Raw genomic sequence first — 14,375 nt, forward strand, 5'->3', positions numbered from 1 at the left:
AAAGTAGACAAGAAAAGGTTAAAAACAGTAAACAATATTTTCTATCAGGACATCTCTTTTATCAACATTGGGTTGAAACTGCTCCCTTAAAAATTGTTCCCTGTTCAGCCTTGGTTAACTCCAGTGACTTCAGACATTACTTTGTTTCAATACTAATTATTCTATTCTGAAGTCAATGAGCAATAAAAATACTCTTGTTGTTACTGAAAGAGTTTTTGATTAGATATTACAGGAGATTTTTTTCATTCAGCAATAAAATATTTGTTAAACAGTTTTAATATCACTTTCCCTTGAAAAGTAATCACTTTTTAAAAACTCCTTTGTTACATGCAGTTTAAGAGCTGCTTTTTAACTGTGGCTGTAGGAAGATGTAACGCAGACAACAATGCCATTGAAGTTGCCAGCAAATAGCTAATAGATGAATCACTTCAGAGCTAATGAGTTACTCAAGCCCATACAATGTTTCAAAATTTATGAAAAAGGACTTGCCATTCTCTCATAGTTGGCAGAATCATCTGTACATAGCAGCAATTACACTACTTTACATGCAGCAAATAGAGTAGTTTATTATTGCTAACATAACAGATTTCTGTTGCCTCTTCGATCCTTTCCATGATATAATTGCCCGAAGCTTTTGACTAGGAGGCAAACATTTCCTAGGTTAGTTTGCTCTTTTATTTCCAGCACAGGATATTGCCTTTTAATGGATTTTTCCATAGGTTTACTAGAGTTTTTGGATCATTAGGAAATGAGTAACAGCTATTCCTCTTACCCTGGGCAGACAATATCATCCTCTCACTATATACCTGGTTTTATGGTTGAAAATTGCATTATATATGTAACAGTTACAATACTGTGAAATCATAACATGCAGAGCATGTAGTTACCTCTCAACACATTTTCTTTTGTTTTATCCATACTCTTGAAATATCTCCAACAGGACTATGCTGTTTCCACAATGCCATAAACCCAACAAAACACGAGCATATACAGTTCTTCACATTTTTCACATTTTCAAGAAAAATATGTCCGTATCTTTAACTTTACTGAATACAAAAGACCTAAATGAGCCATTTTCAGAACATTTAATCTCTTCCCTCACACTTGCCTCCTAGAAAGTCGAATACTTCTTGCTTATGTTCTGCTTATGTATTAGGATTGCTTCCTAACAACTGCAAGAGGTCTAAGGTCCCAAAGAAGGTATTCCCTCTCCCTCCAAGTTTTCACTAAAACAAATGAAAGCAAGTCCACAATAGTTGACGGAATGAAAGATAAGTTGCTTCTTATCAGTGCAACTGTCTTTGGGTTGACTTTTGATTCAAAAATTTGAGATTCAAAAATTTATAATCTCTACTTATATAATTTTATCTGCAAAACCTCAGTCCTCCTTTTTACCAACATGAAGACTTGGTTTTGTAATTTTTTGCACTGGCCCTGGCTGAGGCACCAAGGGTGGGTGCCTGCTTGCCATGTACCCTGCCCATAGTCTCTGCAGTGGAACAAGAGAAGATTCAGCCCATGTAAGAACTGAAACATCTCCTGGAGATGCCCTCCTTAAAAGAGGGTGTGGGGAAATGAGAGTTCTGACTTATGGACCTCAGACAAGCCATGAATTCAGGCACTGGAGTCAGACTACGCCTGTCCAGATATACATCTGTGGGCAAAAAGCATGAGCAAATAGAAGGAAATTGTGAGATTTATTATTGCTGGGTGAAAATGAACCCTGCAGGAACACATGATGGCACTGTGTTTGTTAGAAACCACATGGCTAATCCTTTGTTTGAGGACTTATGATGATTATTTTCACTTTTCTCAGGTTGGTGGGAAGTGATTACATGGCTCTATTCCACCAGGAATCAGTTGCCAGTTGAATAAACTGAGTAAAAAGAGTTTTCCTCCAGAATTATCCTCCTGGGTGGAACTTCTCTGCCACTGAGACAGTTGCCACGCACCGCCCTAAAGCAAGCAGGATACATACGTGATGGAGTGATTCCAGAAGACACAGACGGGCTTCGTTCTCTCCTCCGTTTCCAGCATGGTGTACTCCACTATGATGGGCTTTTCCATCAGGTTGGGAGGAAGCTCCCCGTCACTGTGAATGGCTGTGCTCACTACAGGTGTGTTAATAATAGGGCGATTTGGCAATCTGCAGAAGGAGAAAAATTGCAAAATGATCTAAAAGTTAAAATGCAAAGCGTTGATTTGGTAGGTTCTGCAAATCAAAGATTTCCAGTAGCTTCCACTCAGAAAATGAAGTAGATGCACCATCAGCCTTCCACACAGCTGTGCTTCCAAAAGCTGCTGGCACTACTGACGTGGTTATTCTCCCACAGTGTGCCAGAGAGACAACTGCAGCACAGATGACAACTGGTCAGTATAAAAGCAGCTCTGCCTTCCCCGCACACTCACAGCAAGCTGAAGAAGGGATCTGCACAATTCACAAATAGCTTTGAAGTTTACCTCAAGCTCCTTCGGTCAGGATCATAGTTTTCAGGCAGGAGATGTCCCAGGGATCGGTATATAACGACCATGGCAACAGTATGATGTGTCGAGTCATCTGGGTGTCGTTTCTTTCTCTTTGTAAATGCACTCTCAGAGCTTAGTGCATCACTGTTCACCTTAGAGGATAATTTTTGATTTGAAGGCTTCATTGTAGGCACTGCTATGGGATTAACACAAATATTAAATTCTTTCCACACAACTTTGGAGATATCATTTAAACTGGTAATTTTGCTTTGCGTGATTGCAAAGATACATAAGTGTTACTGATGTTATAACTCTAGGCTTATAACATTAACATTATATTTGGTATTTTTAATAAAATTTTTAATCAAATAACCATAGAACCATGAATAACCATTTAGTCTAGCTAGAAAATAAGCCATTTCTAAGCTAGAAGATCCAGAAGTATATAAATATTCTGTGTATGATTTAAGGAGAACATTAAAACAATATGCATGCTATTAAATTGCATGTACCTTTATATGTGGCAAAGCTAGTGTTACAAATACAACAATTGGTCACATGGGATTTCTCTCTGCTAATTCTATCACATAATGGGCTTTCAATTTTGGCAGTATGTCTTAAAATTCACATTCCCTTTTTCCTTACAGAAAAGATACAAGTCATACAAACAGGTGCCCTTTTTTCTGAGGAAAAAGTCACAAAGATCTATTAGCTTATTCATTACTATGTGTTATCTTCACAAGTGTTACTATTTCCCCATTTGGAGGATATTCAGCCATGGTATGTGTATAATAATTGCACTTTGGGTTACCCTCTCTCTCTTCCCTTGCCCAAGGTAACTTGTGGTTCCTCTCAGCCATCTCCAGGTACTTCAGAGACACTGGGAAGCATGTACTTGCCTATGTATTCTCCCTCATCACCCATCTCCCTGCGCAGCTCGAGGCTTTTTATTTGCTGTCAGGTTCTGATAACACAGCTCTGCTCCCAGATTTGGATTCTCCATCTCTCACACTGCCTCCCCTCCATCTCTGCAGGGACTGGGGGAAGGTGGCCATGGGGCTGCAGGCTCCAGGCAGCCGTCCCATCCCGGTGGGAACGGAGGCAGAGCGTTTCTCCCGCATTGACAGGGCGGTTTGAGGGGCCATGAGTGAGACCTGACAGACAGGTACAGCCAGTTACGCAGCCCCCCATGCTTGTCCTTGCTGCCGGCAGGCAAAATGCCTCAGAAGTATGCACAGCTGCTCCATCCCTAAATAATGTTCGCTATTGTAGCCAGTTGCCCCGCTCTCACCCTAGTACCACACTCCGTTTCATGAGGATTAATCTCCCTACTTGAGAGTTAGTCAAAATTGCCCTCTGAGTGGCAGCAGAAGGGTTTTACCTTTCCTATCTGAAGGTCTGAACAAAGTATCAGGGAAGACAACAGATGACTCCAGATCCTTTGGATAATCTTCTTTAATCTCATGAAATCGTGGTATTCTAGCTCCCGTGAAATTAGACTTGTCAAAGATGTCAACAGCAATAACTGGGGGGGAAAAAAGTTTCCCATAAAATTAACTTCAATGCTTTCAGATACGATATTGCAACAAACCAAAACACAACTGAAAGGTTAAAATAATTCTAATTTCTCTCAATACTTTAAGTGACAACTAAAAGCTTACGTTTCAACATTATGTTACATTTATCAAGTTACAAATACATTTTGCATAGGCAGTGGAAAGGAATTCACAAGACGGTATCTCATACTAGGAAAACACTGCCGCAAACACTGGATATATAGAAATGGCATGTTCCAATTTCAGACTTGCTTCTTGTAGGGAAAGATAAATCTGCTGCTTCAGAAATATATTTCTTCTGCATCTGTTAAATTGCAACGTCAGCTAAGTAAAGAAATAACCTCGATTTTACCTGGGACTACTCCTTAGTCCTCCAGTTCTTCCCCTACACTAGCAGTTCCTCTCTGGCTCACCTCATTAGCTCTGTCTGTTGTCTAACTGCCAAAATATTTAAAAGCAGCTGAGTTGGCTTGAACTTTCCTATTTAAGAGAAGTCATTGAGTGCCAATTTAGGTGTTCTAATAAAAGTGAGAAGCTGGAAGTCCTGGGGGTAACCCTACACCGAAAGCTGTGATCCACTGCAAGTTTCAATATGAAGAAATATCCAAGTTAAGATCTGCAAATTCCCATTCCTTTCCTAGTCTCTAAATAACTCCCAGATGAGCCATTAGGAAACTCCATTAACACCATGTTCACCTGGAAAAACTGTTCAAAAGAAAACAGACCCCTTTCAGGCCAGAGTTGCCTCATCCCTCCCAAGCTCATGCCTTTTTACTCAGGAAGAGCTGGTTGAAAAAAAAATCACGATTTACAACCTGCAAGAAATTCTGTTTTTTGTTTTCATCTCAGTTCAGTTGGGTTAAAACACTGAGCATACTTTTTTCTGAGTGTGAAGATAAAAATGTTTTGATTCTGATAGTTCTGAATCAAAAGGAAACGTTTTGGGTTTGGTTTATTAAACAGAAATCGAAGTGTTTCAGTTTGGCTTAGTTCAACAATAATCCGTCCCCCCTGGAGTTGATGCAGGACTTTATAAACTTTGTAGTTTGACTGTCTCATGCCTTTGCTTTTTATGCCCCTGTGACTGTGGACATGAAGCACTCTCAGGACAAGGTTTGTAGGCAAATGTAAATTCACTTCTTATACCAATGGGTGTAGGTGGGAAAATAAGACAAGCTTTTGGGCACATAAGCCCTTCTTCAGGTCTGAAATAAAAACCAGGTAGCAATGCCTCTGAAGGTCACGCAACTCAGTCTCATCACCTGCTCAGAACAGGACTATCACCAACACCCGATCAGCTCAGACTGTCGGTACCTGGGGAGAAAATGATATAGAGAGGGTAGGGGAGAAAATGGGTAAAGAGGCCGACCAGGCTGTGGTTGCTGTGCTTCACTTGTAAGTGTACCGCGGGGACATCTGTGAAGTACGTCACAGTTCGGGAAGTGCAGGAACTGCTCTTTGCTTGTTAGAGGAGGCATTTGCTGTGATCGATGGGGAAAATATCTGGGTATGTCTGATGTTTCCTTCTCAGTTTAGATCTATTCTGGATATTTTGGACCCCAAGGATTTTGCTCTGATGATGGGTTTTGCAAGGCTGGGAGTGTGTTTGAAGGCTTGGATGGGTGATTCTGAGAAAATACCTTTCAGCATAGGAATTTCTACAGAAGATGATTTTCTGGATAGGTTCCAGGGTAGGAAAACGTATGAAAATCGGAAGTATACAATCAATAGTAGTTTTTTTCTTGTACTGTAGTAATTCTTCAGGTGGTGGTGGGGTGATTCTTTCAAAAAAGTGATGTACTTATGTTCAACCATACTAGGTGGTCTCAAAAGGCATTACCTTTACTTACAAACTTTGTCCTTCCTACCATCTGTACACTACTGTGACTGCAACAAAATGCCACAGGGAGCAGTGGCATGGCCCAGAGGGAAAACAGATCGGACACCTCCCAGGAGGCCCCCATGGCAACTGAGAGATATGGATCAAGGCTCAACTGACTTGAAATGAATGCACTGATTACATTAGAAAATCCAAGTACGTTGTTTCTCAGTGGGTACTATTAAAACAAACAGCTAGCATCTCTATCTAGCAAATTTTTAAAGCTCTAATACAAAACGGCTTTTCAACACAGATACTCACTCATGTTAGCGGCAACAATGACAAAAGGTCTCATGTAGGTTTTCTTCATGTTCTGGGCCACGTTGTTGAAATATGCCTCGTAGTGCCTGAGCAGGTGAGCAGTGCCACCCTCCGTTCGCTGAATTTGCTCCCAGTGCTCCTTGTTGCTGGGGTCCAGTAGAGCACTACCCACTTTGATAATATTCTGAGAAACAAAGTACAAGCCTAAATTACGAGGCAAACAAAGCACTGGGTTTCAAGCGAGGAATATTGAAAATGATTGGCACTACTGCCTCAGGTGAGTGTGTAATGAAATATTTTAATGTAGGCAAGTTCTACAGCAGCCTTATGAAAATATGCACACCAGTTACTCACCCTGAGGTTTTTTTGTTACATAAAGCAAATCCCTCCAAACTTTTTATGAGCAAAGTAAGCCAAAATTGGAGGCTATAAGAGAACTGCCTACTTTCTTTCCCCTTTAAGACAGGAAACCTAGCAAGAAAATGCAGGAGCAAAACCTAACCATATTTTCTTTGTCTCTGAGAGATGAGAGACAAGAAAAGCAGAGTGCTTGGTGTATACACTGAAGAATTCCCCCAGAGAAATCAAAATAATGTGATACATTAAAAAAAAATCAAAAGAAAGCTATATATAGCAATATCGCTTTCTTTTTTTTTTTTTTTTTTTTTTTTTTTTTTTTTTTTTTTTTTACTTTGTTGATTCCTGGATAACTAGGACAACTTACATGGTGAAGAATGACAAGAACGAATATTAACTTGCATGTACAAACTTGAAGATACATAAGAAAACTTAAATTATGTTGTTTCCCCCCCATTTTTCTGTTGCTTACAAATTGTGTTAAAACAGAAGTTCTAGCTGAGGACCTGCCCCTTCTACCCTTTCTTACAAGAATATGCAACGGGACCCTCAGGCTGAATGGAAGAAGACCCCAAAAGAGAGTGTTAAATGGCTTAAACAGGAAAGGTGCTAAGTAGTTTTTCATCTCGGTGTACATATGAACTACATTGTTGTGCCAAAACCTAACTAAGGTAAAATTTGCATAAATGATGGTAGGAATTAATCATAAAGCTCTAAAATAGCCAAGGCAAATATTTGGATACACGTAACCCTTCATTTAGAAGCAAATGGGGAAGATGCTATATTCTCTAAGTATTGTCTGAGGTTCCAAGCATGTATCTGAGATAGAAGAGGCTGCCAGTATGACTACCTTTATCTAGAGTGAGGAGCACTACATGGTTCCCCAGGAACGCAGGAGACACATGCTGTACTTGGTACCAGGCCTCCTCAGTGTTTGTGAACGTTATTTATGTTTTTTTATTATCTATTTTTCGGGCTTCTACCTGAGACTATTAAAAAAAAAAATCCTTCTCCCCTTGTGCTCCCTCAGCCCAGGATGTTACCTCCTTTTTCTCATGAGCTTTACTGATTAGTGCTCAAATCCCTGACCTATCCTAAAAATATTTAGGGAGTTCTTGAAAACATCATCTGTATGAGTGTCAGTGCCAGGTGCAGAGAATAATAAATTAAAGCAGAGGTTTCCAAACCACTTTTTTTGCTTACTGTTCTTATTTTTACTTAACAAAACATGCTAAAAATGAAGTTCCTTCTCAAGATCTGAATGGGGAAATCATTCACTCCACAGCCTCCAAGTACAAGTTTGTCAGCACGGTTTCTCCTTAGGAAAGGAAAAACGGAATCTCTTAAAATCTGGTGCCTCTAAATGTTCAACGTTTCAGAAGTTCTCCACTCTGTGTTGACTGTACAGCCCAAGACACTGCGGAATTTTCTCAGTCACATTTCCTCCTGCTCCCCCCTCCCCAGGGACGTCCTCTCCTGGTGCAGCTTGGCCTTGCACAGGGTCTCTAAGTTCACCCCAAAGTCTGCCTGACCTGGTTGGTCCTCCTGGAGTAGTGTGAGCAGTGAGCTGGGTGTAGCACACCTTCAAAGGGAACCAGACCACCTTTGGCCAGCACAGAGGCCAGTCTTGGCCCATGGAGGGTTGTTCCACCATCCCTATGCTGGTGCCCGAGCTCCGGGCTCTGCTAGCACAGGTCCAGCAGGATGTTTTAGCTTGGACTCTGTGCTTGCCATGGTTGGGATCTTGGAAACAGTATTGGCAAGTGTGCCCTGCAGCACATATGGGAACATGGAGAGATCTATGAGCCTGACATGGGTCATCCAACTGTCACATTTTCAGACCACAGAAAACTCCCAACTTCCTCCACATCTCACGTTTTTCCACCACAGTGGTCTTTGGTAATAACTGGGTCTTTCATGAGTGCCCTGACTAGCAGAAGCCCTCTGGCACACATTTTTGTATGTGCCTGCATCACTTAACATATCAATACAGTATGGAGTGTCTTTCAACGTACCAACTCTTTAGTAAACATGACTCAAGTGTTTCCAAACTGAATTATAAGAAACCTTCAGAGTCAGTAACTGGCTCAGAATTAGTTCACTGCACATTTAAATGAAAATGATCACATTAGGCAGGTTTTCCAACAAAAGTGAATATGGTACACAAAACTATTTTATCCAGGTATAATACATCAAGTTGATTATTTTTTCATTTGGGCATTTTTCCTTCTGGTTGTTACTATGATGATATTCATTCTAACAGCACTTTCTGCGACATTTGGATTACACATGTGTGTGTGTGCATACACACATGCATAACCAACTTTCCATTCTAAACTGAGAAGACTGACTCATTTGTGAAACAGATTAAGCAATTACATGATATTCACTCCACCTTGGTCAAAGACAAATATAATTATCTACTGCCATAAAACTTTTAAGGGGAACTGTAAAGGCTCAGCACAGTGTATAGTATCTCTCTTACTTCATTGAATTCCACGTCCCTCGTGGCTGCCAAGTCAAACCCTTGCTGCTGGCTCTCATATTGGAGGACCCGGATCATCATCTGGTAAGCTGTCCTCACATCGTTGCCATACAAGCTATGTGTGTATTTGGTGGCATTCTGCAGCACTCTCACGATACGTATGGTTTTGTCTCCATCCAACTTGGTCTCATTGTGGTGTAACTTCTCATTCTGAATCAGAGACAAGAAGGAATTAAAAACCCAATGATTATCTCTTTTTTTTTTTTTTTTTTTTTCATTCTAGTTACAAAGACAATCATCATTTAAGGATTTTTGGCACAAAGGAGTTGTTTGATCAAAATGGTGTTTGTCTTGAGAAAGGGTTGACACGACAACTCAATGGAAAATGTAACTGAGAGCCAGAAAAGCACAAGGGTCCTGCTGGGAAACGAGGGGGTTCAAGAGCTCAGTCAAAAGATGGAGTGCAGGGATATCAAACTGGAGTCTGAATTGATGATCATTTACAAAATAAAGGCAAAACCGAGAAAACATAGCTTACCATGATTTTTAGATCCACAAAAGTGCTGGTGGTGCAGTTGAAAAGCTCAGGAGGCAGCCAGCCTTTCTCAATGTTACAATGGCGAACCGCGTTTCCTGAAGGAAACAAAGTGTTAATGGTAAATATTTTTCTGAATTTGCTGGGTAAATCTTCATAGATTTCAAATATCCTAGACTTTCAGATTTCCTACATTTTCAAGTTTCTTAGAGCTACACACATATTTCACTTTCCAAACTGGGATTCCTGTCTGAGAAAAGTTAACGACTACTCATCTTCATGAATCATTTTCCTCAGGCTTTAGAGAAAAGTTAGGCAAGCTTCAACATCTGCCCAACTGCTCTCAGACTCCCTGCCCTAGTGTTCTCAAATGAATTCAGCAATTTATTTATACCAAATATAAGAAAGACTGTGCACTTCCTAAATATTTCTGAAAACATATCCCTGCTCCGATTCCTGTGCAATAGCCTATACAGGAAGACCTCCCAGATAAATGCTGTCTTCATGTCAAAACATGCTAGCACCTTCACACGCTGCATGCAGTAAACACTTCAGCCAACAGGTATAATTGCCTTTTGCCACTTGTGAATGGTCTGTGAGCAGCTTACTGTTTAATTTAGCCTATTATTTTGTACTATTTGTCAAACCCTTTTAAAATGTGATTCTTGGCTGTGGATCCTTCACAGTGAATTTCAAGTTATCAAATGCAAAATTTATATTGTGCTAGTTAACTTGCACATAACATATTGCATGTGTCTAAGCCATTCAACTACTAATAGCTAAACAAGAATTATATTTAATTGAACAATATTTAATTATATTACTTCCCTTCCATGATTAGGTGAATACAATTAAGCCTCAGGTTTTAAGCCTCAGGTTCATAGTCTGAATATTCATTATTATAAAGCTTACTGTTTTGAATTTTCTGTAAAATTCACTTAAAATGTGCAGTTCCTTTAAGTACCCTTGCCTGCTAGCCTATTTGCTAGAAGAGACACTGGGGTCAACCACAAGAACAATGCAGAAAACTTACTTTAATTCAACTTTATACTGTTCAATAATGTAAATATTCTTCACTTAAAAAAAAAAAAAAATCAATTCTATCTCCTAAAATCCTCAGAACAGGAGCTTGGTTGACCACAAATTTTCTGCACACCTACAGGCAGTGATCTCCCCCCAGTAATATTTGGGGAAGCCACATAACCATTTATAACTCATGGAGCCTGAGGAGCGCTCGCAGCAGAGAGTTACCAGGCCCAGAAATGAGACAGAGGTTTCATTTCCCACAGAACAGCCTTCGAAAACAATTGTGAACTCCGTTTTCAAAAATCTGATAAACATTTTCAGGGACACACGTGAAAAAGCACATTGCCATTTGCTTGCTGTACAAAACGACACAGCTCATGTGCTTCATAAAATGCATTTTTCAGCTGTCTGAATTATGGGTTAGAGAAACGACGTCAGGTGGAAAAATGCAAGTTCTGTTGTAACTCTTAGCTTTATTAGCCTGCAACGCTAGTAAAGCAATCATCACACAAATGATTTTCCTCATTTTATTTTTGCCCAAAGGAGCTGTATTGCTAAAGAACATGTACAAGTCGCTAGAAACTAGAAGTTACATGTGTAAGAATTGCTTGATGAAGTAAAGAGAAAATAGAAAATTGGACTGTGCTTTTTTGAAAATACAGATACAGAATTTCTGTTCTTCATATGTGTTTATCTCCTGCACTTTTGTATTTATTTTTTGCTCCTACTCCAAATGTATTTTAACAGTTCTTGAGTTTCAGCTAGCTAGACTTTTCTGGTTGTGATATGCATGAGCTATGCTGTAATCTCTAGACGCAATGAATTAATGCCATTCCCTATGTTCACTTTTTTTTTGCTCTTTTTTCCCCCTCAAACAGGCATGCAGATAAAATAGTTAATGTTTTACCCAGGGAACTTACCCACTGATCCCTTAGGACATGGCACAGCAGCTGGCTGGCCAAACTTGGTCTGTGGCCACCAAATACCAGCTTCGAAAGCTTTGGGACAGCCATTATAAATTACTGAAAACAGAAAAAGAAATGATGCAATTTTTCTGACAAGATAAAAATCACAACAAGGAGATATTTCAACCTGCCTAAAGGATCTTCCTGTAATTCCCAAGTCCTGTCAGGATACCTGCCCTCTGCAGTGCCTTCCAAGCTATAACCCATCAGCTGCTCCTTATCCATCAGCGTGGGCAGACAGGTACAGGCAGAGGAGAGCTCAGGATGATTATGGGGCTCTGGATTTTGGCTCTGCCTATCTCTGCCTTCTCCTTTATTGTGGGAAAATGTCTCCCTTTCATTTCACCCACATGCTGTGGTGAGATGGCTGCTGCAGCAGCTTTGTGCTGATCACAGGAGGAGGGTGGGTGGGTGAGAGGAAAGGCAGGATGGGCAAGACGGGGAAGAAAGGCAGAGGGCACCAGGCGTGAGGCACAGCCTCTGTGGGCAGAAGGCATGAGGGCTCTCGCCCGCCTCTTCAGCTGCAGCACAGCAATACAATGCTGCACTGGCAGATGAACTCAGGTTTCAAGTAAAATTGGGATTAGTGTTATGCTCTCCCCCACTAAGCTTGCTATATTTCCATTTGATGAAAATTAAAGAAATATGAGCTTTTTTCTTTTTCCCCAACCCCCATGAGTCATATTGGCACAGACGTAGGAGGGGGGGTGCATGTTTAGGCTGCTGCAGCTCCCATTGCCTGTGCTGGAGCCACCCCTTTGAGCTCACGTACACCCCAGGATGCAGCTGCATGCCCACCGCTGTGCACCCCGCCATGTCCCTGCTGCTAGCGGCTCTGATCCCACAGCTACAGCCCAGCTGATCAGCAGCGCTTGCTGGACAGGAGGTACCTTCACAGCCCTTCACGGTAACTTCAGCAAACGGGTTGTCGCAGCGGTTGCACTGCCGCCCTATGACGCCAGGTTTGCAAGGACACTGTCCCGTCTCCATGTCGCAGGCACGTGTGTGGGAGCCAGATGGGAAGCAGTCGCAGGGGTAGCAGGTGTCACTGCTCTGGGGCCTGTAGTAATTTGCCTACAAAAAAACAAAACAAGAGACACAATGTATTTGACTTATATGCCAAATTTCTTGTGTTTCTGAAATCCTGCTCTAGCAGCATGTGCATCATAAAAGGGCTAATTTTGCAAAGCACGGGATAATAATGATATTACCATTAACAGAAAACGTAATAGCTATGGGAAGTGTGCTGTGTGAGCCCTGGCAACACGGAGGGGCAGAGCTGAGCGCCAGGGGGATGCCTGGGCTGCCCTGTGCCGCAGAGACCCGGGGTTTGGACCACCATTTGCAGTGGGGGTCGAAGGCCCACGTTACTCCTCATGTACTTGCAGCCAGCACCCAGCAAACATATTCTTGGAGGATTTGCAGTTTTCTCTGCTTTGCAGTTCCACTCTTGTATGGCATGAACAAGCCAGTAAGGAAACTTTTTGCATCGTCCCTTTATGTTTCATGTACAGGGTAGAGAGCAACAAATGATCACTTATTCAGATCGCATCTGTAAATGCTTTTGATCTGAGGCATTACGCGATTACACAAGAGCATGGTGCTGGCGCCCCACTGACTTGATTTAACGCAACAGTGGCTGTGCGTCCTGCTGGCATTTTGGAAAGAAGTATGGGGCAGAGTCGCTGCTGTCGGTCTGCACAGGCACAGCTCCTCTGATGTCATTTAAGCCTATTGTAAAACCTATTGTGAGAAGTCCTTTGTAAAACCTTCGGGAGGGAGGCGTCTCCCCTCCCGCATCCCCTGTCTGTCCCTGCCTGTCCACAGCAAATTCCTCTAAAACTTGACAGAGCTGTCACTGAGGAAAGCATTTAGCCGCTCATATTATTTACCTCTCTCCAGCTGCTAAGCCTTTTGCTGGCCATTGCACAGGGGAGAGCTTCACCCAGCTGGCCCAAGCTGTTTCATGGCTGTTACTTACTTGGGATACAAAAAACACCACCGGCACTCCTCTGCGCACAGGTCTGATCTCCCCCGATAAACCATGCTGCACTTCAGAGAGATCAGAGCCAGGCTTTCATCCTCTCAGTTTTGCTTTCCAAACGCAAATAAGATAAGAGCTGCATAGTATGGTTTTGTGAAGGGCAGTGCCAGCAAAATGTTTAGGCAAAAATTAACTACACTGCGCACATATATATATGATACATAGCACAACTGTGTGTACTTCGTCTCAGATACCCCCTTGTTGTAGTTATTAGTGGTATAGTTACTTTTTAAACTAAAGAAATTTCGTGTTAAGACTGGTTTCTTTTGCTTACCTTGCAGTGGCATTCTCCATTGGTCTTATTGCAATCAGAATCAAACCCTTTACTAGTCTCACAATTGCATGGGCCACAGATGGGATTTCCCCACCAGCCTCTGGGACAAGGCAAGTCGATCCTATAAAAGAAAATCAAATTGAAAGAAGGTCTTAAAAGTTGAAAGAAGTTCTTAAAAGCTCTTAAAAGAAGCTCTTAAAAGGTGGGAAAAAAGAGCTTTGGGCCAAATCTGCACTCAACTCCATCAGCTTATAGAGTATAATGTATCTTACTGTAGCAGCCAACAATCATTACATATATAAATAAATATACACTGTAATAAAAGAAAATAAAGATTATCAGTGCTACGAAACCCTAGATGGAATGCTTGTCTACATGTTTTCAAGACCAGCTCCTCTATGTAAGGAGTATATGCACGAGCAAATGAAGTGCTCCTTCCTCTGGGAGAGGGTGATGGGGCCCACGCTGCCTAGTCCCACCTAGTCCCACACTCCCGGTCCCACCAGCTCCTGCCCCATGCTGGGGAA

At 41.5% G+C, this 14,375-nt stretch overlaps 1 protein-coding gene across 1 annotated transcript in view; it reads right to left on the bottom strand.

Moving 5' to 3' along the window:
• Positions 1–14,375, bottom strand: part of CELSR1 (cadherin EGF LAG seven-pass G-type receptor 1) — a 175,462-nt gene that overhangs the window by 25,035 nt on the left and 136,052 nt on the right. The window contains exons 14-22 of the mRNA XM_087764364.1: positions 13,849–13,969; positions 12,421–12,604; positions 11,486–11,587; positions 9,543–9,637; positions 9,005–9,214; positions 6,163–6,346; positions 3,848–3,991; positions 2,461–2,662; positions 1,979–2,146 (exon numbers count right to left, since the gene is read on the bottom strand). Coding sequence (XP_087620490.1) covers positions 1,979–2,146; positions 2,461–2,662; positions 3,848–3,991; positions 6,163–6,346; positions 9,005–9,214; positions 9,543–9,637; positions 11,486–11,587; positions 12,421–12,604; positions 13,849–13,969 — 1,410 coding nt within the window. The remainder of the gene's footprint in view (positions 1–1,978; positions 2,147–2,460; positions 2,663–3,847; positions 3,992–6,162; positions 6,347–9,004; positions 9,215–9,542; positions 9,638–11,485; positions 11,588–12,420; positions 12,605–13,848; positions 13,970–14,375) is intronic.

This window comes from Nipponia nippon, unplaced genomic scaffold (genome assembly GCF_047370975.1).
Source record: "Nipponia nippon isolate SJK-2023a ecotype South Korea unplaced genomic scaffold, ASM4737097v1 scaffold_3, whole genome shotgun sequence".
NCBI classification, from domain to species: domain Eukaryota; kingdom Metazoa; phylum Chordata; class Aves; order Pelecaniformes; family Threskiornithidae; genus Nipponia; species Nipponia nippon.